This window comes from Podarcis pityusensis (assembly GCF_964106645.2).
Source record: "Podarcis pityusensis genome assembly, chromosome: 2".
NCBI lineage: Eukaryota > Metazoa > Chordata > Lepidosauria > Squamata > Lacertidae > Podarcis > Podarcis pityusensis.
This window is the reverse complement of record NC_138029.1, coordinates 9463931-9489284: the sequence shown is the minus strand read 5'-3', so window position 1 is coordinate 9489284 and position 25354 is coordinate 9463931. Positions and strand designations below refer to the sequence as shown.

The window sequence follows — 25354 nt, the reverse complement described above, 5'->3', positions numbered from 1 at the left end:
GCTCTGATTATTTTTAGAATGTATTTTGTCCTTTGTATATTGTAACTTTGTGTTGTGAACCGCCCTGAGACCTACAGTTGCATTATACAAATTTAATAAATAATAATAATGTTTGTTACAGCTTGATTTGTGCATCCTTTCCCAACTATAATAAAACAGGGGTTTTTTTGTTTGTTTGCTACTATCTGGGCATTTTCCCAAGGGGAACTCACAGGAACTCAGTTCCGGCACCTCTCAGGTGGGTTCCAGCATGTTTTCAGGTGAGTTCCTGCACCTGTCAGGTAGGTGCCATTGCCATTCTAAGAGAAGGAGGGAAGTATTCAAGGTGAGTTCCAGCACCTCTTTTTCTTGAAAAATTGCACTGGGTACTATGCATTTCTGTGTTTTTATGTTGTAAACTGCGCTGTAATCCTTGGATGAAGGGTGCCGGAAAAAGTCTGGGTGGAAATCGCTTGAATATCCGGTATGTATGGCAACCCACGTTGGAAGCGTAGATTTTGGCAAATTTCCTTATAAATAGCTCAACATTTCTATTTTCAGATGCTGCAAAAAAAAAAAAAGCTCAACAACTTTGGGCAAAACTAAGAAAACCCCCTGTCATGAAGCATTCGGGTGGGACCGCCACCAAACCAACCCACCTGGAGAACAGGTGAGCAAGACGCGGCCTCCCTGGTCCACCCAGCAGCATCCGACCTGCTTGGAAGTAACTTTGGGTTGCCTTGAGTGAGATAAAGCGAAATAATAATAATGGTGGTGATGCCCAGCGGCCTCTAGAGGCGGCAGATCCGCGCAGCCCAACTGCGAAAGGGCCTCCTCCGTCCCGCCCCCGGGAAAGGTACGAAGATGGCCGCGCTCGCCGCCGACGCGGAGGCCGGGCTGGAGTCGGTGTTCCCGCAGGAGCTGGGGCTCTTTGCAGATGCTTTCCCGGTAGAGGCCCGTTACCGGTTCTGCGGGCACGAGCTGAGCATCGCGCAGCACCACGGCGCCCAGCTGGGGGTGGCTGCGCCGGTTTGGGAAGCGGTGAGTAGTCCGGGCGCAGCTGGATCCGTCCGGGGCCAGAGATTTGCACGAGGCTTGGAGGAAGGGCTTAGTAGCGCAGCCCTGTGCAGGTCTACTTGGAAGTAAGCCTCGCGGAGTTTAGCAGGGCTTACTTCCAGGTAAGCGTGCATAGGGTTGCAGGCAGCTGGGCTATTGCTTCAGGTAGATCTTGGCACATCCGTGCACTTCTTAAAACAGGTAGAAATCTTGCCGTTGCATATTTACTGTTTTCCAAGTGGTCGCCTCTGAGCTTTTTTTTAATGGCATGTATCCAGGCTCAAGCAGTGATCTCCGCAGGAACTTTTCGGCGCATCTCTTGCACAAGCCTGCCCCAACGTGCCTGTTTCGAAAGGGGCGAAGCAGTCTGCACAGAAAATAGATCTAGGCAGGGCTTCCCAAACTTGGGTCTCCGGCAGTTTTGGGACTACAACTCCCAGCATCCCTAGCTAGCAGGACCAGTGGTCAGGGATGATGGGAGTTGTAGTCCAACAGCTGGAGACCCAAGTTTGGGAAACCCTGGTCTACGCTGTTGACTTTATAGGATCTAATCTGCAGATGCAGTAGAATTGAGGACTTATTGTTGTCAGCATATAATTACTATGACTACAGTGGTGCCTCGCAAGACGAAATTAATCCGTTCCGCGAGTGTCTTCGTCTAGCGGTTTTTTCGTCTTGCGAAGCAACCCTATTAGCGGCTTAACGGATTAGCGCTATTAGTGGTTTAGCGGCTATTAAAGGCTTATCGGCTTATCGGATTAGCTGCTAAAAGGCTATTAAAGGCTTAGCGGCTTAGATAAAGGGGGGGAAAGCGGAAAAAAAATCTCAAGACTCGCAAGACATTTTCGTCTTGCGAAGCAAGCCCATAGGGAAATTCGTCCTGCGAAGCAACTCAAAAACGGAAAACCCTTTCGTCTAGCGGGTTTTCCGTCTTGCGAGGCATTCGTCTTGCGGGGCACCACTGTACAATAATTGCTGCTTGATGTTGATGGTTTGGACTATGGTGATCAGCGCTGTGGCACAAAGTAAAAGCTTTAGACCAGCCTTTCTCAACCTGTCTGTGACTCGGTCTGCACTACAGTTTCCCAAACTTGGGTCTCCAGATGTTGATGGACTACGGCTCCCATCATCCCTAGCTAACAGGAGGAGTGGGCAGGGATGATGGGAACCGTAGCCAAAAACAGCTGGAGACGCCCAAGTTTGGGAAACCCAGCAAGAAAATAAAGACTGGTGCATGTGCGTATGTATGTTCTGTAATGTGAAAGTGTTGCTTTAGTTCCTCTAAAAAGGGCAGCTGCTTTTTGGTGTCCTGTGAAGCAGTGCCAGATTTAGGGAGGTGTGGGTGGTTCCCTTGCACAGGGTGCTGAGCTGAGGGGGCACAAAATAATAATAATAATAATAATAATAATGACAATAATAATATTTTTTAAAAACCTATATTGATACGGAATAAAAAGAATTTTAAAAGAACTGAATAAAAAGCCAACTGTATCAAAAGGAATTATTGTGAAAATGAGAAATATTTTTTGGGTGGGAGTGCCAAATTTTGTCCTCGCTAAGGGTGCCATATTACCAAAGTCCACCCTTGACATGAGCATGAGATGGACCTGTGTTCAGTGCAGGCTGCTCTGCTGTTGAACTTCATCTTTTCCTTCCTCATTACAGCAGCATCTTAATCCCTAAATGTCAAATGCTTCACAGGTACAATTACAATTCTTCCCTACTCCACTGCATACATTGGCAGCCGTTGTGAAATAATCCCATTATCAGCAGGGACACTAGTAGTAGTAGTAATAATAATAATAATAATAATAATAATAATAATAATAATTTATTTAAACCCCGCCCATCTGGCTGGGCTTCCCCAGCCACTCTGGGCAGCTTTAAACAAAATATTAAAATACAGTAATGCATCAAACATTAAAAGCTTCCCTAAACAGGGCTGCCTTCAGATGTCTTCTAAAAGTCTGGTAGTTGTTGTTCTCTTTGACATCTGGTGGGAGGGCGTTCCACAGGGCGGGTGCCACTACCAAAAAGGCCCTCTGCCTGGTTCCCTGTACCTTGGCTTCTCGCAGTGGGGGAACCGCTAGAAGGCCCTCGGCGCTGGACCTCAATGTCCGGGTAGAACGATGGGGGTGGAGACGCTCCTTCAGGTATACTGGACCGAGGCCTACTAGTCCTGTTGTCAAAGGTGGAATGGGAAAGTTAGCATCACCTACAGATGTGTTTGGCATACTGAATGTATCCTTGGGATCTTTAATTCACTCCTCATTTACTCTTCATTCTCTCTCTCTCTTCCCATGTCTAAGGCTCTAACCCTCTGCGAGTATTTTGAGGCACAGAAACTGAATTTCTGGGGCAAGAAGGTTATAGAACTGGGTGCTGGGACGGGCGTTGTGGGCATCCTTGCAGCCCTTCTTGGTATGTAGGATCACTTATTGATTATTTATTTGTTAAATTTATATACCGCCCTTCATCCAAAGATCTCATGGTTGATTCACAGCATAAAGATGCAAGATAAAGTCACAACACAAAATAAAAACAAAAGCAAAAGCAACCGATAATCCGCCCCTCTCCCACAAAACACATTTAAGAGGACATAGAAAGTTATTCAGCCGAAGGCCTGGTTCAAGAGGAGCGTTTTTGCATGGTGTCTAAAGTTGCGTAAGTGATGGTTGCAGGTGAGCCTCGCTGGGGTGAGCATCCCACAAATGGGGAGCCACCACAGAAAAGGCCCCTTCTCATGTTGCCATCCTCTGGACCTCTCGTGGTGGAGGCACACAAAGAACGGCCTCAGGTGATGATCGCAGGGTCTGGTTTGGTTCATATGGAGAGAGGCGGTCCTTGAGGTATTGTGGTCCTGAGCTGTTTAAGGTTTCATAGGTCAAAACCAGCACTTTGAATTGGGCCTGGGAACTACTTGGCAGCCAGGGCAGTTGGGCCAGGATTAGTGTAACGTGTTCAGACTGTCTTCCCCAGTGAGTATCCTGGCTGCGAAATTCTGCACCAGCTGAAGTTTCCAAACCATCCTCAGAGGCAGCCCTACATATAACACATTGCACTAATCTAACCTTGAGGTTACCAGAGCATAGACAACAGTAGTTAGGCTATCCCTGTCCAGTTAGGGGTGCAGCTGGGCCACCAGCCAAAGCTGATGGAAGGCACTCCGGGCCACTGAGGCCACCTGAGCCTCAAGCAACATTATGAGTAATGCACATGGTACCAAACTGAATTTGTTGCTAACAGTTTCCTTTCTTCCAGGCGGTGATGTGACCATCACAGATCTTCCTGTGGCCATGAAACAGATAGAGGAGAATGTCCGCCGGAACGTGCCTGCAGAATGCGCAACACGAACCAGAGTTTGTGCTCTGTCGTGGGGTGTGGACCACAAAGAGTTCCCCCCAAATTATGACTTCATCCTGGGTGCCGATATTGTCTATCTCAAGCACACCTACCCCTTGTTGATCAGGACTCTCCAGCATCTATGTGGTGCTCAGTCTACCATCTACCTGTCTTCCAAGATGCGTCAGGAGCATAGTACGGCGCTGTTCTTTGAGACGCTGCTGCCTGTGCACTTCTCCTCAAAGCTAGTCTTTAGAGATGAGGTTGAGAATATTAATATCTACAAAGTGACCTGCAAAAGTGACATCAGACAGTGAGCTTCCTGGTTTACCAATGAGTGTAGCAAACACTGCCTTTACCTAATTTTGAAAAAAAAAACAACAGAGTGTTTTTAATCCAGAAGTCTGGGGTGGGGTGAAGCATTCATCCGTGGTAGCTATTATCCAGAGTTCTCTATCCATCAGCAAATGGTAATACAGTGGTACCTCGGTTTTTGAAACTTCTCCATTGACGAACATTTTGGTTTCGAACGATGTAAAGCTGGAAGTAAATGCTTCGGCTTTCAAACACTTTTCGGAAGCTGAACATGCCATCTGGCTTCCGTATTGAGCTTTCGGTTTTTGAACATCTCAGAACTCGAATGGTCTTCTGGAATGGACTACATATGAAAACTGAGGTACCACTGTATTTTTAGTAACTTATCTTTGCTGGACTGTTGCAGTAAGAAAATCCCAGTACAGTGGTACCTCAAGTTACATACGCTTCAGGTTACAGACTCCGCTAACCCAGAAATAGTACCTCAGGTTAAGAACTTTGCTTCAGGATGAGAACAGAAATTGTGTTCCGGCGGCGCAGCAGCAGCAGGAGGCCCCATTAGCTAAAGTGGTGCTTCAGGTTAAGAACAGTTTCAGGTTAAGAACGGACCTCCAGAACGAATTAAGTACTTAACCTGAGGTACCACTGTATACATGTGAAAGGTCATGCTCCCTCAAAAGGCAATGTTTTCTGAGAGAGATATTGCGATGATGATGATGATGATGATGATGATGATGATTAGCATACTGTCCTACATCTGTCAATCTCAGGGCAGTGTCCTGGTTGTGGGCTTCCTGGTGACATCTGGTTGGCTACTGTGAGAACAGAATGATGGCCTAGACAGACGTTTGTTCTGATCCATCAAGCTCTTCCTAAGTGTTCATGTGACATGCATTTCCATTCTGTTCCCTAGCTATGTCAGGGCAGTACCATCCCCACTGCTATGATTCTCAAGGCCTTCAAAAGGCTTCACTGATCACGGCCACATTGTTTGTTGTGAAAAAGTGACATGTTAGTGAAGGCTACTGAACCATTCCTGCTTTGTTCCAGCCTTCCTGGAGCGCCCAGCCATGCGCCTCGGCTTACGGTCACATGTTCCGCCAAACAAATCCCAGTTGGTAAGCCGGGAGCAAGCATGGTAAGCCAAGCTTCAGTTTGTTGCTCCAGGGATGGTGGAACAAGAATTGGAGCAATTCGGCAGCATTCACTTGTTTCTGATTTACCATGATACACGAATGAGTCCATTCCTAGGTAAATGCAGAGGGATGTGGGTGGTGCTGTGGGTTAAACCACAGAGCCTAGGGCTTGCCGATCAGAAGGTCGGCGGTTCGAATCCCCAAGACGGGGTGAGCTCCCGTTGCTCTGTCCCAGCTCCTGCCAACCTAGCAGTTCAAAATTACCTCGAAGTGCAAGTAGATAAATAGGTGCCGCTCCGGCGTGAAGGTAAACGGCGTTTCTGTGCGCTGCTCTGGCCACATGAGCTGTACGCCGACTCCCTCGGCCAATAAAGCGAGATGAGCACCACAACCCCAGAGTCGGCCACGACTGGACCTAATGGTCAAGGTCCCTTTACCTTTACCTAGGTAAATCCAGAGATAAATCTGGAGCTCTGTGCACAGGAGAGCAGGAGCTCCAGAATGTGATCTGGCTGACAGGAGTTGCTTACTTCTTTACCCCTTTGGTGTAATATTTTGCAAATGTGTGGCATCTGTGGCACCAAGCAGAGAAGGCATGCGTTCTCAGATGTGCCCTTAGATTTAATGTGTTTGGCACTCTGGTATTCTTTTCTAAGTGAAATTTGTAAAACTACTTTTTTTACCTTTAATAATGATCCTGGTTCAAAAAAGAAAATATTATTTTAGTAACTCCAGGGCAAGGGACCTGAATCATTACACAAGTGCATTACACTAAGATGCCTTTTCTCATTTTAAGAGATCCTTTTTTAAAATGACAATTTTGTGATTGCATAAAAAGATGGATATATCATTTCTACAAGGATAATGTTATCTTTTTAAAGATGGCTTAACATCATACATGCCTATGCACTATGTATTTCTATTTTGCACTAAGGTACTATCTCATCAATTTCCTGATTATATAAATTATCAATAGGTAGCATTTTTAGGGACCCTGGTTTCAGTTCAATTTGTATAATATCTTAAGGAAGCTATGCATGTAAATACTCTGGGTAAGATTTTACTCAACATGTGAATTACAGAAGCTATTTAAAGTAATATTCTATGTTTCCATTTTTTAAAAAAAGTAGGGTTAGCAAACATCCCCCGTTTCCAGGGACGGTCCCCAGATTCACAAATCTGTCCCCAGAATGTCCCCGGATTTATGCCTCGGGACTTCCGGAGAGGCAACATATGGGCGTCATGGCAGCGAGCAACACCAGAGGTCCCACCCACGTCAGAGTTCCAGCCAGCCAATCCGCTGGCTTGGGGGAGGGGCTATTTAAACCGAAGTGCGAGCCAGAGAGGTTCTTTCTGACTCACTTCCTTGATCAACACTCGCCCCGAAATCGCTGCGCTCTTCTGCTGCAGGCTCTGCGCGCCCGAGTTTGGGGGGGGCGAGAGAGGTGCTGAGGTGGTGAAAAAGAGGAGGAGAAGCATGGAAAATAGCTGTGTCGCATTGCGAGACAGAGAGACACCACCACCACCAGTTAAATCTCTATAGAGACTGCACTCTCCCTCCAGCGGTCTCCCAGTTATGGGAAGCCGGTGCCTTGTGTGTGTGTTTTAATGCGTGTTTTCCCAAGACCAGCAAGTGCCTTTACTCAATCTCTCTCTCTCCACCCCCCCCTTTTTTTTGGCGTTTGTGTGTTTGTAGACGGGCTTCTCCATCTGACTTGTGTCGAGGTGCGCACCCGACAACTTTGGCACCCCCCCCCCCAAAAACTGTGGGCAACCCTTTCCTAAAATAAAGCATGAAATTCCAAAAAAAAAGTGTCCCCGGATTCCTTGAAATAAATCTGGTAACCGGAAAATTCACACAGGATTATTATTATTATTGGTGTTTATCGGCTTAAGGAGACTATCAGTAGAGATCATAAAGAAAAAAGAGAAAATATATAAACAAGATGTGATGTGGAAACTGGATAGAATTATGAACTCTGTTTGGACTGATTTGGACATTAACGCAGTAGCAAGAAGATGATCAGAATCCCCCTTCGGATCTTGAAATATGGGTCCCCACAACAAAATTTAAAATTCGGCTTTGTAATTCGGAATTTATGTGATGTGATTTAATTTGATTTGATTGGCCGGTTAATAAAAATTATTTAAAAAAGAAAAAATAAATAAATAAAAAATCTGGTAACTATATTTTAAAGTGTCTCAGAGCTGCATCCCTGAGACCATTAGGATTTATAGATGATTAGCTGAAGGGATGTTTCTGTGCAGTACATGGTTCCCTCCTCTTGTCTGTCCGTTATTTAATTGCTTGTATTTCTAAGCACTTACTACAGTATAGTGCTTCTTAAGTTATCAAATAACTTTGCATATATTACATCATTAGTCCTTACCATGACCCTGTAGAGTAGATTAGTCCTGATCTTTCTGTATGACAGCAGAGAGTGAGGGAGCATGCTGAACAACAGGCTTCCCAACCCATGCTGTTAATCATGGATATGGGAAGTGCAACATTGCTCAGTTGCCGTGGGCCTGATGCTCTTGCGGTCCAGAAATAGTACAGAGGAAAGGCGTATGAAACTGCAATTGTGGAATGAACCATCTCCAGAAACCACAACCTCAAAAGCTTGCTTAATGTCTCTTCCACATATGTGGATACAACCAGTGCAGCCAAACCAGGATAAGCTTGCAAGGATAGGGACTGATTAGCTTGCAAAACAATCAGGTTATGTTTAATTGCAATGGAAAATGCAAGCTAAAATATATGATGGGAGTGGAAGTAAAGAGAAAGGTGGGTGGTCTTCCAAAAGCAGGTCTTCTGTATGAAAGCACACAGAGAGAGCCTGTGTGCAACCTATGTTGCAGGTTGGGGTGGGGAAGAAACCAGCGGCTAAGAGAGGAGATGACTTAACACAGTCCAAAATGTAGTCTTGTATCACCCCCCCCCCAAAAAAAAACTGGGGCTGCTTATAGTGACGCTTCCCAGTAGTTCAGTGTTATCAGCATTGCCAGCCCACCCATGGAGCAAGGTGAGGCGACTGCCTCAGGCAGCAGGATCCACATGGGCAGCAGATCTTTACCCTCACCCCTTTTTCCTGACGTGGATCTTCACTCACCCCTTCTCCCCTGCAGGGGAGGGGGGAGCCATTTTGTACCAAAATGTCTTGGGCCAGCCCTGGGCATTAGAGATATTTGTTTTTTGTTTTTTTTAAAATGATATTTATTGAAAAAAGGATTTTCTACAAAATTTTATACAAAAGAAAAAAAAATTAAAAGAAGAAAGAAAAAATAAAACCATCATTCTCAAATTCTCCACTTTCAATACCTTCTTTCCTTGACCTCCTCCTCCTCCCTTTTCCTGTATCCTATTTTATAATAATCACAGCAAATCCTTTCCATAATTCATAATATTCTGTCATCACATTACCTTAATCTATTTTCATCTTATCTTATAAAAAAAACACACAAAACTTTAGAGTTTAAAACTTAAGTCTTAATTTTTTATCAACTTCTCCTTAACCATAGCATTCTTGCCTAATTCTTTTAACATTTTTATAAGAGCCAAATAATTTCATTTCAGCATTTTGCTAACATATTTGATGCAGGGTGTCCATCTTTTTGTACAATGACCCCAGGGTGTTCAGTGGTGCTTAAGGGAGCTGCAGTGGAAATGGATCTTGAAGTATGGGTTCCCCCAACAAAATTTAAAAATTTGGCTTTGTAATTTGGAATTTATGTGATGTGATTTAATTTGATGTGATTGGCCAGTTAATAAAAATTATTAAAAAAAAAAAAAAAAGGAAATGAAGCCAGCGGGGGATATAAGGACGGCTTCCACCAAAAACACTCGGGCTGCAGCAAGAATAAGGCTGCAATCCTAGACCCCATTGAATTCAATGGGTCTTACTTCTGAGTAGACCTGGTGAGGGTTGCACTGAGAAGCCGCCTCAGCCCTTCCACTCTCACTTGGAATCGGAGGCGCGGCCTTTGCGCAGTTCTCTTTTCTATCACTTCTGCATTATAAATAGATCTTTGGATTGCTTTTAACACAAGGTGAAACTAGAGGTCCGAAGCAAACCCGGAATCTGAAACGTTGAGCGCTGCTCTATCAGTTTCATTCTCCTCGGCGCCATCTTGACCCCACCCCCCCAGCTGCTACAGCCAATGGCGTGCGTCGCGCGAACTAGAACCCGGCAGGCAGGCCGGATGGGCGGAAGTGACGAGCGGCACCGCGCGTGCGCGGCCTCAGCCAAAAGGTCGCGTCGCGCGCGTAGTGACGCATAATGGCAAGCGCCTTGAAGATGCAGCGGATGGCTGGGCTGGCAAGGGCGCTGGTGCCCTTGCGGAAAAGGAGTTCTCTAGCCGGGCAAGTGAGTGCGAAAGTCTTTCTTTGGGCGTCGCTGCCTCTGCTTCTCCCTGCTTAGATCCGTCTCTGTCGTCTAGGGCAAGCACGGGGAGGGCACGGAGCGTGATGATGGAGCTCAGGCTCGCGGGGTCTTGCATTTTAATTTAATTTAATTTATTCATAAAGTTTAATAAACCTCTAAATCATGAAAGCAGTTCACTCAAAAAGGAAAAACGATTAAATCAAAGGGGAAGGGAAAAGTCAAAACCACACTTTAAAAACCGCAAAAAAGTTAAAATACTACAACAGAGGTTTAAATTCACACCAGCATTTATAAGCACCTGGGTGGGCAGTGTCTAAACAAGAGTGGTTTCTCGCAGGTGCCAAAAAGAGTTCAATGAAAGTGCCTGCTTGATAGCTGTGGTTACAACATACAGAGCGCAAGCACATTCAAGGACTGTGTAATATATGAACTCAAACAAGAGTGTATTAAGATTGAAAGAAATATACAGTGGTACCTCGGGTTACATACGCTTCAGGTTACATACGCTTCAGGTTACAGACACTGCTAACCCAGAAATAGTACCTCAGGTTAACAACTTTGCTTCAGGATGAGAACAGAAATCGGGCTCCGGCGGCGCGGCAGCAGTAGGAGGTCCCATTAGCTAAAGTGGTGCTTCAGGTTAAGAACAGACCTCCAGAATGATTTAAGTACTTAACCCGAGGTACCACTGTATCTGCATTGGATTTAATTAATAGGTTATATACCTTGCTTAAGGATTGTATATGGTGTAGATCCTGGACTTGATTTGTATGTTAGGAAGTAACCAGTAAAGAAATTTGTTACAAACATTACCATTCAGCCAGTTGCGCTCTATATGTTGTAACTATTGCATCTGCGTAACAAGGCATTGCATTTGTTTTGCTTGATAGCAGTAGGCGGGGACTTCAAAACTTTAAAAAGAGTTCAATGAAAGTGCCTGCTTGATAGCAGTTGCAAAGTTTAGGTGCTGACACACTAAACGATCGCGTTCTTTCATATGCGGGGTGGGAGTTATGTGGCACCTGTACAGTTTGGGGTTCCTGACTCCCGAAGACCACTAGCTGGAGCACAGTGCAAAATAGTGGTCAAGAAAGGGGTTGGACGTGCATGTAAGACTGACGAGCAAGGCACGTGTGAGTGTATCTTAAGACAAAAATTTGTTTTCTGTGTCAGAGATTGCAGCACACAAACATCTGTTACTGATCCCCCACCCCAAAGTTCTTAATTTAGCATCTTAATGGGAGGGGGTGTGGTCAAGATGTTGCTGCTATTAAACAATTAAGAGTCAAAAGTGCTGAGCTGGCAAGTGCATGTGTAGATCCTTGGGAATGCGTCTTCCCCAGAAAATAGCCCTTAAAAGAGGTAGTTGCACCAGAAATTACTCTGATTCTATGCATATATTTGGAGAAAGGGTCTTGTGAGATCAGTGGTGCTGACACCCAAGTAAGCATGTGTGGGGTTTTTCTTTAAATCTTCCTCTGCTCCTTGGTTGTTGGATCCTTTTCACTTATTTTTGTCTTGCTCTCCCCTTGTAGTGTGACTTGCATCTAGTTCGTTTCCTTCATGCTGGCCTTCCAGTTCTAGCAGCAAAAGAAGCTCTGGTGAAGCTCAGAAAGAAAACTGGCTACTCGTTTGTGAACTGCAAGAAAGCCTTGGAGAAATTTGATGATGTCAGTGAGGTGAGAACAAATGTTTCGGTGATATAAAATGCAAGTTTAATTTTAGTTTTTTGCCTGAGTGTTTCAAGTACTTTCGGGGAAATAATGGTGTTGTAAGCAATTTTTGCAAGTCTTATGTTAAGGTTGCAGTCCAATGCATACTGGCAGCGGGGTAAATCACATTGAGATGTGGTTGCAAGTGAGTTTAGAGGCCAGAATGTTTTATCCTGTGTGTCTTCAGTCAGTGTAGGCAAAAGGTAAGGACTCTTTTCTTGCTGCTCACAAAAAGACAACCAGGAGATGTTTCCATGTCAGATGAATTATTGTGAAGAAGAAGAACTTGGGGAAGGAACCCAAAAGTTCAGGGAAAAACAAAATGCATTGTGATTCATAAAAACACTGTGCATTTCAAAATGTGTTTCAGTCAGTGGGAATTGCTTCCAAATAAACAGCTAACTCTTATCTTTGGTCAGACAGAGAAACTTTAGTAAACTGATGATACCTTAACAACACTCTCTGTGAATGGCACCAGAGGAGGGGCCAAAACAGTATTAGTTTAGCCTCCTGTTGGAAGTAGATATGGATTCTGTGACTTCTAGAACCTGCAATGGATCTTATCAGCATATTTCTAATGGTTGATCTGAAGTTTATATTTACACGCAAGGATGCCAATGGACCAAATATTTTTATATTCTTACATTCTCCTTTCCATCTGCAAGACATTTAAAAAATAAAATATATGAGGCCATATTTATAATAATATTTGAACATCCCCCATTTTATTCTACAGTGGTATAATACTGGGAGAATACTTGTGCTTTTATTTGGGGTTTGAATTGATTTGTTGCGTTGTCCTTGGCAATAGTATCTCAGTTTATGGGTTTGCATTTGTCTTTCAAGGCTGAAGCCTGGCTACATGAGCAAGCCCAAAAGGAAGGATGGAGCAAAGCTTCCAAACTGCAAGGGCGGAAGACACAAGAAGGGCTTATTGGGCTGCTGCAAGAGGGAAGCTCTGCAGTGATGGTAGAGGTGAGCATTTTCCTTTTGACAAAAACTTTTTTAAAAAAACAAAAAAACTACTTTTTGTTTATTTAAAAAAGAACATACACTTTAATAACACACAGCAACAAAGAAACACAACTGAATGTAAGGTAATATTAAACATAACACATATATGCAAAGTACAAATTTGGATTGTTTCATTCATTTTCCCTAGAAAAAGGTTATTGTTATTGGTGCTGAGGGGTAGTAACATTTTTTAAAGATTACTTTTAAAAATAAATATCAGGATATTGCCCTCGAGATCTTACGACATTTCTTGTTTAAAACTGAGAAGTTGCTAAGAATTCTAAATGGTAGCATATTTCACAGGAGGCATTTGACCATTGTTCTCATCATTAAATTTTTGCCATGTTGCTGAAGATAATCTTTTTTGTTTGCCCTCCTGTATATCTTAATTTTTGAGTTAATTTTTCACCCACAGCTATGGACCATAAATCCTCCTCTGATCCCTCTAAATATTTCTATTTTCTTATGATAACCATTCTAGCAGCTCACAATACATACAGAATCAATTCTTTGTCCAAACAGAACTCATTGATAATAGAAAGTCAGTTTGCTGTTGGAGCAAAGAATGTATTTGGGCCGCTCAGGTGTAATTCCCGCATGACTCTACGAAAAGCATAGCTATGTGAGCCTCTTCTTTTAAGAACTGACGTTTCACATTATTCCTCAGAGCGAACATGGCTCTTTGGGAGACATGCCTCTGGGGGTTTGTCCTGCGAGTGCCTGCTCTTGAGAAAAGGCCAGTTGTTTAGGCTTACCATGATGGATCAGGGCAGATCTGAAAACACAAGTGCTTCCTTCTGTGTCTCCTAAACCAATTTCGGCAAGCAGCCCTAAAAAGTACCCTGGAGAATCAAGGTGGGAAACTGTAATGAGTATGAGTTACTCGTGCGTAAACTGGTGCCTCTCTAGCCTCATTTGCCTTGTTAAACCTTTCTGACTGCACAGCCCTTTCTAATTGTGACTGCCTCAGTCACTGGCAGAATCCGTCAGTGGGCGTTTCTTGAACCTCTTCCAACATAAGAGTTGTTTGACACCCAGTCTCCTCCTCCTCTCACTGCGCAGGAGTCTTCTGCGCAGGGAGGGCGTGGGTAGCGGAGGTCTCGTGCTCTCCCCGCTGGTGTCCGGTGAAGAGTCTTGGAGCCCTCTCTCCGATTCCCCCATCTGCCCCCCTTTATCCCTGGTGTTGTGCTTAAATGCTTCCCTCTCTACTGAGCTGTTTCTCCCCCTGCTGCTGGGTCCTTCACCAGCATCATCTAGGAGCCTCCCCTTCGCCTCTCGCTCCGATGTCAGTTCCCTGACAGAAACCCTGCAGTAATTCGCTCCCAACAGCGGGAATGTGTTTATTTCTGTGCCATTTGCACCAGTTCACAGAAGTGTTTTAAGCTGCTGTTTTTTCGTCCCCTTTGTGGCTATCTTGGGTATCTTGGCATTAAATAAAGGGGATTCAAAGGATGCTGCTGCCTCTTGCAAAGGATATTCTGCCCAACAGTTCATGCCCAAGGGAACCAAGCTTGCTGCCTTCTTGTCAGTGTGTGTTTGCACTTTCTCTTACACCCAACCCAGAGGAAACTACTGCAGGATCTTTTCAGCAGTAATTTCATACCACACTGTCACTGCTCAAGTGCAAAGATCCCACAGGGGCAGGGGCACCTCTAGCAATAGTTCCAGTGGTAAACCTGCTAGTGTGACTACATGGGTACAAGAGTTTAAATCATTCATAGAGAAGACTTTATTTGATTGAAAGACAGCTTTTTTGTGGCTGCCTTAAAAACTTAGTTGTACTGGCTTTGATTTTAGAATTGGTTTAGGACAGGGCTTAGGTGTGGAGCCTGTGTTGCTGGACTACAACTCCCATCATCCCTGGCCACTGCCTATGCTGGCTGATGGGAGTTATAGCACAAGAGCATCTGGAGGACTGCAGGTTCCCTACCCATGGTTTAGGGATAACATCTGGCTGGCTCAGTTTAGGACATGGATATTGTTTCACTAGTGTGGACAATTGTCCCAGGCCTGCCTTCTCTCACATTCCACCCAATTAATTTTTTGGGAGGGAGTAGGGAATTGTTAATAATGGATGTGCAGACTCTTGGGAAGTTAAGGATGTGGTTGCATGTCCTAATGTGCATCCCATTGAAAGTCATGGACACCATTCACATGCCATTGTGCTTTTGATTTTATGTCCCCTATTCCAAAAAAAGAAGACTATGTGGAGCACGCTGAGTTTCTGTGCGTGTCCCATGTCCAAGATTATGGAGTGAAAAAATGTATAATTTTATGATAGCGAAAGGACTGGTGTCTCACATTCCTAATATTTTCGAAAAAGACTAGCGAGCGAGCAAACAATGATTTTCTTATGGACAAGAAAACAATGTGATGGAGGCAAGCAGATTAAGAAGCTGCAGGGAATTATAGAGAGGTTAGCTTCATTTGCATTTCTTTTTTTTTTTTCAGATGCATTCATTTATTTAGTATTAGTCAGAGAGAGAGAGAGAGAGAGAGAGAGAGAGAGAGAGAGAGAGAGGATCTGGCATTTATATACCAAGAGGAGTTTTTAGTCTCATATTTCCCATAGTTTTACAAAGGCCATCTCAAGATTTGAGAGCAGTGCACAATAACTTCAGGTAAGATGGAAAGGGACTAGTTTTGTTGCTTATGAGAAAGCAGCAGAATCAAGAATTTGGAAGTCTTGGAATGGCTGTTCCTTCATAAGTATTCCATTGCTAAGAGCAGCCAGCATCTCCAACCAAACCACCACCATACAACACCAAGCCATATATCCCATAACAAAATGCAGCCTCCCTTCCAGTTTCTGAAGACAGCCTTCCTTAAACAGCTTCTCCGGCTGGCTTACGTCACCCCTGCAGTCCAAATAAGCCTCTTTGCAACAGCTTTCGGGGGCAAAGACATGCCCAGCTTGGAGATGAGTTGGCAGCGCTGCCGTCCAGTCAGTGTAGTTGTTGATTCCGCAGCACTTCAGCTTCTTATGGATTACATCAACAGCCCTGTTGCTACGGTAATGTGGAGCAGTTCTGTTGTATTGGCGAAAGAAGTGGTCCATGCTGTTTTTCAGTTGATGGCCCGCTTTGACACAGTAGACATGGGTCATGATGGTTGAGGATGCCTCTAGGCAGAGAAGGACCAACAGAAAGTACATCAAAGTCCCCTGGTGATGGCGAGAGTTCTTTACTGGGGCACATATAGCCAAAGCACCGGTGGGGACCAGCAGAAGAGCAGCCATGATGGCCAGCCAGCCTGGCACAAGGAAGAATCTGTTCTGAAAGAAGACTCCGTAGCTTCTGTAGGTGAGGATTACAAACGCACCACCAAGGACTAAAGCCACAGCAGCTCCCCAGAGAAGGAAGCCAAGGAGAGTCAAAACAACTTTAGCTAAGGCTCTGCTCCAGGACTCTGTTATGCACATTAAGGAAGGGTTAAAGCTGGGATTGAGCTGTACCCGCTTCATTTTTGGAAGCAATCTTCTCTATAGCCGCTCAAAATCTCAGTCTCACATTCTGTGGAGGTCTCTCCATATTTCTGGGCAGGTGATATCCTTCATTTGCATTTCTGAGAAAGTATTGACAAAATTAAACTGTAGAATTAAACCTAGTGAATATGAACAAACAATATAGATGTGTTAAGAATAAATTATGCTACGCCAGCATATTATCTTACAGAAATCACACAGCAATCAAGATTGCCTGCTAGATCTTCTTGATTTCCTAGCAGACTCTGAATGTTAATGTAAAGATTCTTGCTAAAATGTTGCCTTCATGCTGATATGCTGCCTGAAAATGAATGGGTAAAATTATATGCTTAATGGGAATATCCATGTGTTCATCAGTAGTTTGATGCTTTACGACACAAATCTACAGAAGTAGAGAAGGGCACCTGAGTGGTTTGCAGGGATATTTTCATTCTCAGATGACAAAATCAATGAAGACTAATCTTAGTATTAAAATGCACACCCTAGCATGGGGGAGGGGTGTTAAATGGAACAGAACCAAAGCTGTAGCCATTTTTATTTTATTTTCAAAAATACCTATACTGCCAACAGTATGGGGGGGGGGAATAGGGCAGCGGATAGTACAAAATTAACAATAAAAATACAGTCATAAAACAAATTGAAAATACATAACAAATAATTAGATCAGGTTAATACATCAGCAGAGCTTGGATCCCCTCTCAGGGAAAGCCTGGATGAAAAAGTTGGGTGCCTTATCTTCCCCGCCTGTGCTTTTGGAAAACAAGATGTCATCTCATCCTCTAATTGCCACTTCTGATTTTATTCCTGCGTCTTGAGCACCATAGAAGTCGGTGACCAAGGCAGTTGAAAGTTAGCTATGCTTCTTTGCCAGGTGAACTGCGAGACTGACTTTGTGGCCCGAAATGTCAAGTTCCAGCATCTGATTCAGCAGGCAGCGATTGGAACGATGGTGCATTATCAAGGGACCAGGGACCAGCTGAGCACCTACGCCAAGGTGAGAGTGGCACAAAAGGCTCCATAGCTTAAAACTCCTGGCACATTTTAATAGCAGTTACCAGAGTTGTGCATTTAAGTGCAAAGTGCACCTTTCTGCTGAATGAATCTTAATAAGCAAATTACACAAAGGGAGGTCACAGAATCGTAGAGCTGAGGGGGGATAGAGAGGCTTGTTCCACTGTTTCTGACCAGACCTGGTAGGTTAATTCCCACAAAAAGCTCCCAGGAAGCTTCTGCAGGAGTAAAAAGGACTTTTAAGGGATGTTCTGTTTGTCTATGCTGTCCCTTTGCCACAAACTGACCCCAGTGCATCTGGGTTCTGAGAAAAATTGCCTTGGCTTAGATTGAAATAACTGGGGAAGGAGTACTTTGGGGCTTTTCATCTGCACCCCTTCAAGAGAACTGTGAGTTGCTGTTCCTGTGTGCTTGCCTACAGACAGTTGTCATGAGTGCAGACACTTTGTTTAGCTGGAAACATAGTTTAAACAGCAAGTGAGGGAAACTTGTGTCTGCATGCATGTTCGGAAGTCCAGTTTGGCTTGAGGCTCCACACTGAGTGCGTTTTCGAGTGGCAAACCAGCAGCTACTGCTGCATTTGTAGATCGAGTCTCACTCTTCTCCTCCCCAGCCCCCCAAAACCCATTTTAGCAGTTGCCTAAACAGCTTTTCTAATTAACTGTGAAGGTTATAAATCTCGCTGTGCATATCAAGAGAAGTGCTTGATAAGTTTGTAGATTTATAATGCACAATATACTTATTTTGCAGTGTTTCTTAAACTCAAATGAGCTTTCTCAGCTCAGGATAGGACCCGATGGCTCCTTGCTTGTGGACCAGCTGGCTCTGGCTATTGGTGAGTGTTCTACTACTACATTTCAATTGTCTGTGATTTGGTTTCTCTCTTTTAAATTGTTTCCATTTACTGTTGTAAACCAGTTTGATAGTTCTTTTTATGTAAGCAATATAGAAAGATTATTGCTAAATAAGACCAAGAAAGCAGGGAGCACATAAGAAACCTGCCCTATACTGAGTCACACCATTTGGTTCATCTCACCCAGTATTTTCTATTGGGCACCAGCTCTCCAGGGTTTTTGGCAGGGAGCAGTTCCTAGTCCTACCTAGAGATGCCAGGGATTGAAGGATCTGCAAGGCAGATGCTCTACTACTGAGCCAACAGTCCTTTTCTGCCTGAATACCCTTTCTCTAATTTGTAGGTGTGTCCAGGGGACACGGGTGGTGCAGGGACGCAGGTGGCGCTGTGGGTTAAACCACAGAGCCTAGGACTTGCCGATCAGAAGGTCGTGGTTCGAATCCCCGTGACAGGGTGAGCTCCCGTTGCTCGGTCCCTGCTCCTGCCAACCTAGCAGTTCAAAAGCACGTCAAAGTGCAAGTAGATAAATAGGTACCACTCCAGCAGGAAGGTAAATGGGGTTTCCGTGCGCTGCTCTGGTTTGCCAGAAGCGGCTTAGTCATGCTGGCCACATGACCCGGAAGCTGTACGCCGGCTCCCTCGGCCAATAAAGCGAGATGAGCACCGCAACTCCAGAGTCAGCCATGACCGGACCTAATGGACAGGGGTCCCTTTACCTTTACCAGGCGATTAAGTTGCCAAGAATGCAATGCTTACTGCAAGGACCACTTCCTTTTCAGAATGTAGCTGATTGCCATAGGCATAGCATAGCTCAGCCCTTAAAACATCACTTGTGCTCCTAATGGTTAATGCTACCTTTTTGCCTTCTATCTTTCTATGTAGGCAAGCTGGGGGAAAACATGGTCATTAAGAGAGCAGTGTGGATATCGGTGCCAGAGAAATTTTTCATCGGCTCTTACGTGCACGGGGCTCTCCCAGAAGGAAACCCGTCACTTTCTAACATGATGTTTGGCAAATACGGAGCTCTGGTGATCTGCTGTCCCTCTGAGCCATGTGAAAAGTCGGACTTTGCTGAACTGGGCTGGAGGCTGGGCCAGCATGTGGTGGGCATGGCCCCGCTCTCTGTAGGCTCTCTGGAGGATGAACCCGGCGATGATTCTGAAACCAAGATGCTTGCCCAGCCCTTCCTGCTGGACCCTGCTATTTCCCTGGGACAGTACATTCAGCCCACGGGTGTATCTGTACTAGACTTTGTGCGGTTTGAATGCGGAGAGGATATAGAACTGTCAGCATCAGAGTAAGCAGTACTTTTGTACTGGTGGCACTGGGACAAGTGAACTGTTCCCTGTTCCTCTTTGGGCCCTGCCGTGGTTAACAGACCTGACCAGTCACAAATTAAACTCTGCTGTGTTGGGTTGGTCATGGAAGCCGAATACTAATCGTGGAATCTCATTTCAAAGCTCCAGAGCGACTCTGCCCAGGTGTGGAAGACAGCTGTCAATGTTACAAATAAAACTAGCTGGCAGCAAGGAGGGGAACAGTGTCTGCTGGTTCAAGTGCATCTGTTGAATTGTTGTGAACCCCAGTGGTCTAGGCTAGGTCTGTGAGGTAACTGGGCAGCTCTTGAAGTATGCAGAAAGTCCTTGGGGGCTACTAGAAACCCATCAGAGACCCTTTCTCTTCTTGAAATGAGTAGTCCCGGTCCACCTTGTCAAGGGTTTTCACGGTGGGGACTAGAAGCTTGAGTGGCCTTGTTTCTCCTTATGGGAAGCACGACCTTGGCACCCTCTTCTATTGCAGCAGAAGTCTAAAGCTTAAAGTCTGAACAGACTTCTCACCATTTAGTAAGCCAAGGTCCCTGGTAATTATTGCTGGAGATACCTGCTCCTTTCTTCCGCCCAGCCACCCAAGCATTAATAGGCGAGGGGGCACTAGGAGATGGGCCAGAAAGACATCTGATCTGCCCGCAGACAGCTTCCCTTGTCCAGCTTCGTAGAACAGTCTGTGCTACTTCTGCTGTAGTTGGCAATGCTTGGTTGGCCATGAGTGGCAAGTGTAGCTACTGTGGTACCCAATGAGCAAGTCGATGAGCAAGGCTTGGGTGTTCTGTAACACATACTGGAAACAAGCCGACTTTTGCGGCCGGGTTGCAGAAGTTGTCGGACAGCCCGCCTGCATTCATCCACACCTGTCTTGAATGCCTTACGGCATCTTGGACAGGCAAGTCATCTTCCTGGACTAGGGCAGTGTCTCCTTCACTTTCCTTGCTACTGGGGTATGCACATTGTTCCCTGTTGCATTCTGGCAGCCCCTGTTAAGCAGTAAGCCCAGACCTCCTGTGAGCACATGCCCAAATTCTGTGATATTTGCAGATGCGCACCACATACATGACATAAACTCTTCTGCTACTAGTCAACTTGGGTGGAGGTCTACTCTGACTGTAGAAGACTGTTCCCCCAGCACCTACATTCCCTTGGGAATGAGTGGTTCACATGCTTTAAAAGCAAGGGTGCAGAATCCTTTTTTGACCCAAGGGCCAGTTGATAGAGTCAAAGCAGGTGGAGCAATGAATGTAACTGTTACCTTAGTATAGCAGGCTAATTTCTGCAGTCACACATACCCCTTTCTCCTCCATCCAGGCAAACCAAGAGGCATTACCAGAGTTAGGGCCGGTATGGGATGTGTTTGAGGAGGTGTAGCCAGGAGGATATAGCACTATGGGTCAGATAAGCCTGGAGGGCAACATCTGGACCCTAAGCCTGCAGTTTCCATTCCTGCTTGAAAGTCTCTTGCTAGTCTTAGGGAGAAAGTGAGATTCTTGTGATGCTGAACTTTGCATGCTATAGCTGTTTCTGTGCTTTCCTTTGTGGAATTGTTGTATATGGCATGTACCAGACAAGTACTACGTTGAACGCTTCTATGGAAATATCTGTGGAGGAGCGTGTTACTTAATTTGAGGTAACAGAGTCAGCCTGTCTCTTGTCAGATTGAAAATACGGTCATACCTCATGTTACATCCACTTCATGTTACATTCTTTCATGTTAAGTCCCACGGCGACCTGGAAGTACTGGATAGGGTTACTTCCAGGTTTCACCGCATGAGCAGAAGCGCAAAACGACGTCACGCGCATGCTCAGAACCTGGGAATCACAACCCGCGCAGGCGCGGTGCTGCGGGTTGCACTATTTTCATGTTGCGAACGGGCCTCCGGAACAGATCCCGTTCGCAACCAGAGGTACCATTGTAGTTTCACAGGATGTGTTTCAGAAACAAGGAATCGCTTGGCTCTAGAGAACTGAGGACTGGCTGTGTTAAACTCCAAACTCCCTTAGGCAGGAAGGAATACAGGAATTGCTCCAAGCAAGGAAAGTGGTTCTCCTCAACTCTCTTGGGCTGGCTCAACACCAAGTACGAAGTAGCTGCTCAGAAGTCCTGTTTTGTGACAGCAGAGATAGCCAACATGGTGCCCTCCAGATGTTGGACCAACTCCCATCAGCCCCCCTGGGCTAGAGATGATGGAAATTGTCCAGCAACATCTGGAGGTCGCATGTTGCCTGCCCCTCTCTTTCAGTGTGGCTAGGTGGAGAGGGTGCTAGTGGCACATTGCTTGATGCTAGATTGTTATTATATTTCCTCTTAGCTCCTCTTTCTCACCAGCAGTTGCAGTGGGAAGCTAGGCTCTACACAGCACATCCCCCAATAGTTGACTAGACCACAGTGGCGCTGGAGTTGGGGAAGGCAAAGCAGCCCATCAATATAGTAGCTGTTAGTGTGCTTAAATCCCGTACCCGGTCCCCAAAATTAGAGCTTTCTGCACATGACCGTAAGCAATCATTGCAGAACTACAAGTCCCAGCATTCCTTGAGGTCACAGGCAGGATGGAATGAGTTATTAAGGACAGTGAAGCCGGCTTTTAATGTTTGCAATATAGGTATGCACTCTACAAGGCCCAAGTCACACAAAACAGCCAGCCATCGCGTGGCTTGGATTTCTAACTGCCACAGCGTGGCTACTTAATTTGCATCAAGCGCAGCCGATAGCCAAGAGCAGAGACGGCTGTTGCCTGTGGATCTTCTGAAATTCAGTTCTGCCTGCTTCGTCTGAGTTGGGTTTTCTCACCACTGTAGACTTGCAATGGTGAAGCCGTTTTTGTTGTTTTTAAAGTTCCTGGACAACAGCAGCCTTGAGTAAAAGATACGAAACCAACCTTCAAAGCGCAATTTAGGCACAAACGTGATACATAACGCAGCTTCCTTCGCAGGCTCAGCTGCTTCTGGCTAGGGGTCCTGCCCCCAAATCAATAGGAATTGAGTGCGGGTGTCATCTTTTCCACCTCGAGAAACGCTTATTCTTCAGAAAAGCCCCTTCTCTTTCTTCATGTTGAGTTGCTTCCAGGTAGGGAGAGCAGCAAACTTTTCCCTGGGGATCCCAAAGACTTTGAGGAAGTCTTGCGCTGACAGGAAATTCTGTTGATGAGGGGGGAAAGACCACAGTGACTAGATGAGTAAAGGAAAGATAGGATTTGAGCAGTGAGTACACACAATGAGGCCCCACTCTAGGTCACGTTAGCACAAGAGAATCCAAGGAAGTAAGTTAATTGGATGGATTGCTTTTGGCCGTAGTCTTCACAGATACCAGATGAGGTGGAAAACCTACTTCTGAATGTGGAACATCAGACTGCAGGTGTGTGGGGTGAGGGGATTGAATGCTCCTCTTTAGCAAATGAATGTTTGAGGTAGATTTATTTATAGATACTCCCACACATAGAATTTTATTATTTATCAACAGTGCGATTTATGTGATCAATTTACGGAGTACAACGATAGGCCCCTGCCCCAACCAGCTTACAATCTAAAACTAAACACGGGAAATGGAGGGGAGTGGTTTAACAGGCCAAGTTACAGTCGGGCATAAGAAAATAGCCCATCAGGGAGAAGGCTAAAGGGAGACTCCTTCCCCCTGACATGTTGGTTTTCTGTGTGAAGGGGGTTTATTTTTTTGTTTCGTTTTATATGAAGACACATTTAGTCCTGCAAGTCCCTATCTGCAGTCTGAAGCGGTACAGTTGAGAAACAAGTTTGCCTCTCCATCTTCTATTTGTGAGAGTGGGTCTAACTTCAGCTCTACTGGAGTCCGGCCGTGCTACAAGCCTTCAGCGATTTTGCCAAGTATAGCCCATGTCATTTGAAGCCTGCCTGTGCACTGGGAACTTACCTTTTATTTTTTATTTCCCCCCCAAAATTTTTATTAATTTTCCAAATTTATAACATAAAAAATAAACAAACAAACAAAACATAAATCCTAACTATAATAATTCCACTTTTGCTAACATTGTTAGGTGACTTCCTCGAATCCCCCTGGCTGAGTTTCTGTGTATATCATTGTAACAGTTTTCCAAAACTAATTTTTCATAAAATTTACTTAATCAATTAACATCTTTCTTTCTTTTCATTTTAACTTTCGATATGTTATTCTATAACTTCACATATGTAAATCCTAAGCCAATCTGGTACTTGCAAGTATTTCTATTTAAATTATCTTAGCATATTTAGCTAAATAGTCTTTAAATTTCATCCATTCCTCTGGGAACTTACCCTTTAAAGCTTAAGACAATGAATTCTGCCCCCAATTCCAAAATGTATGTTTGTGTGGTACAATCATTGGTAGCCCTAGCAGGATGCACGTATGAATGAAATTTCCAGCCTGCTATTCCCAGCACTGTTTCCCAACCTGTGGATCGTAGACTTTTAGTGCTCTGGTTTTTTTTTCTGTTGGAAGGCTCCAGTAAGGAGGGCAGGCATATTTGCTCACACTGTTGCTGCCTGCCAGCCACTATCTTTATAAAAAAAACACCAGGGAAGAAAGGAAGGAGCAGCAGCAGGGGGCTTAAGCCTTGCTGCTTACCGTATTTTTCGCTCCATAAGACGCATTTTTCCCCTCCTAAAATGTAAGGGGAAATGTGTGTGCATCTTATGGAGCAAATGCAGGGGGGAGGCAGGCAGGAAAAACCCCCGCGGCTCTTGCGGGCTTTTCCCCAGGAGGGAGAAGGGACTGATGCGGCCAGTCAGTCCCTTCTCCCTCCTCGTAGAAAAGCCCGCAGAGCCGTGTGCTCCTTAAAGGGTGCGCGGCTCCTGTGGGCTTTTCTACGAGGTGGAATTCCCCCACCTCGTAGAAAAGCCAGCAGAAGCCGCGCACCCTTTAAAGAGCGTGTGGCTTTTGCGTGCTTTTGCAGGAGGTGGGGGAATTCCCCCACCTCATAGAAAAGCCCGCATGAGCCGCGTACCCTTTAAAGAGCACACCGCTCTTGGGGGCTTTTCCCCGAGGAGGGAGAAGGGACTGACTGGCCACTTCAGTCCCTTCTCCCTTCTCGTAGAAAAGCCAGCAGGAGCCGCGCACTCCTTAAAGGGTGCGCGGCTCCTGTAGTCTTTTGCGGGAGATGGGGGAATTCCCCCACCTCCTGCAAAAGCCATGCACTCTTTAAAGGGTGAGCGGCTTCTGCTGGCTTTTCTACAAGGGGGGGGGGGTGGAATTCTGAAAACTAGGTGCGCCCCATGGCCTTATGGAGCGAAAAATACGGTAAGTAGTTCAGAACAGAAGGAGCTTGAGGCTAAAGGGTCTAGATGGATGAAAGCCTAGCAACCCACAGGAATGCCATCATGAGTTCCATGATGGAAGAAAACTGGGATATAAATGCAAGAAAACAAATAAACAACTTGCCTCCTTCTTAGCAGGATCCACGTCTTCTGGTAGCTCATCCTGGCTGGACAGCAGGACTTCTAGAGGGTAGGTAGGGCAGTTGCTGCTGTCCAAGGTCCCAGGCCTTGGAGTGAGGGATGCGCCATTCAGATCCTGAGCAGAAAAGGGGCAGGTTTTTAAAATGCCATCTGCAGAAGCAGACCCTATACAGTGGTACCTTGGAAGGCAAACGAAATCCATTCCGGAAGTCCGTTAAACTTCCAAAACGTTCGGAAATCAAGGCGCGGCTTCCGATTGGCTGCAGGAAGCTTCTGCAGCCAATCAGAAGCAGCGGCGGACGTTCAGGTTCCAAAGAACGTTCACAGACTGGA

The 25354-nt window shown here is 45.3% G+C and overlaps 4 protein-coding genes across 5 annotated transcripts in view; 2 read left to right on the top strand and 2 right to left on the bottom strand.

The window, feature by feature from the left end:
- Positions 1 to 719: 719 nt before the first annotated feature.
- On the top strand, positions 720 to 6149 carry EEF1AKMT3 (EEF1A lysine methyltransferase 3). The gene is made up of 3 exons (XM_080995077.1): positions 720 to 1020; positions 3345 to 3456; positions 4297 to 6149. Exons 1-3 carry the CDS (start codon positions 844 to 846, stop codon positions 4692 to 4694), a joined length of 687 nt encoding a protein of 228 aa, XP_080851203.1. The 5' UTR covers positions 720 to 843; the 3' UTR covers positions 4695 to 6149.
- A 3924-nt stretch (positions 6150 to 10073) lies between these two features.
- Positions 10074 to 19819, top strand: TSFM (Ts translation elongation factor, mitochondrial). The gene is made up of 6 exons (XM_080994944.1): positions 10074 to 10195; positions 11749 to 11892; positions 12772 to 12900; positions 17295 to 17417; positions 18185 to 18269; positions 19170 to 19819. The coding sequence occupies exons 1-6, from the start codon at positions 10109 to 10111 to the stop codon at positions 19586 to 19588; spliced, it is 987 nt and encodes a 328-aa protein (XP_080851070.1). The 5' UTR covers positions 10074 to 10108; the 3' UTR covers positions 19589 to 19819.
- LOC308468717 (tetraspanin-3-like) lies at positions 15382 to 16482 on the bottom strand. Its single transcript, XM_080991113.1, has one exon. The coding sequence runs from the start codon at positions 16400 to 16402 to the stop codon at positions 15590 to 15592; it is 813 nt and encodes a 270-aa protein (XP_080847239.1). The 5' UTR covers positions 16403 to 16482; the 3' UTR covers positions 15382 to 15589.
- A 2364-nt stretch (positions 19820 to 22183) lies between the features above and the next one.
- AVIL (advillin) overlaps positions 22184 to 25354 on the bottom strand; it is a 47259-nt gene continuing 44088 nt past the window's right edge. For both annotated transcript variants that reach the window (XM_080994493.1, XM_080994492.1), the window contains exons 19-20: positions 25005 to 25136; positions 22184 to 22753 (exon numbers count right to left, since the gene is read on the bottom strand). In XM_080994493.1, the coding sequence (XP_080850619.1) occupies positions 22640 to 22753; positions 25005 to 25136 (246 nt within the window). In that variant the 3' untranslated portion in view covers positions 22184 to 22639. The remainder of the gene's footprint in view (positions 22754 to 25004; positions 25137 to 25354) is intronic.

What these genes read in the sequence shown, in the direction of transcription:
- LOC308468717 (XM_080991113.1), bottom strand. Translation starts at nt 16,402, where the DNA reads ATGAAGCGGGTACAGCTCAATCCCAGCTTTAACCCTTCCTTAATGTGC.
- TSFM (XM_080994944.1), top strand. Translation starts at nt 10,109, where the DNA reads ATGGCAAGCGCCTTGAAGATGCAGCGGATGGCTGGGCTGGCAAGGGCG. An exon ending in AATTTGATGATGTCAGTGAG is followed by an intron (nt 11,893 to 12,771) that starts GTGAGAACAAAT and finishes TTGTCTTTCAAG; the next exon opens with GCTGAAGCCTGGCTACATGA. An exon ending in AGCTGAGCACCTACGCCAAG is followed by an intron (nt 17,418 to 18,184) that starts GTGAGAGTGGCA and finishes CTTATTTTGCAG; the next exon opens with TGTTTCTTAAACTCAAATGA.
- EEF1AKMT3 (XM_080995077.1), top strand. Translation starts at nt 844, where the DNA reads ATGGCCGCGCTCGCCGCCGACGCGGAGGCCGGGCTGGAGTCGGTGTTC. An exon ending in CTGCGCCGGTTTGGGAAGCG is followed by an intron (nt 1,021 to 3,344) that starts GTGAGTAGTCCG and finishes CCCATGTCTAAG; the next exon opens with GCTCTAACCCTCTGCGAGTA. An exon ending in CATCCTTGCAGCCCTTCTTG is followed by an intron (nt 3,457 to 4,296) that starts GTATGTAGGATC and finishes CCTTTCTTCCAG; the next exon opens with GCGGTGATGTGACCATCACA.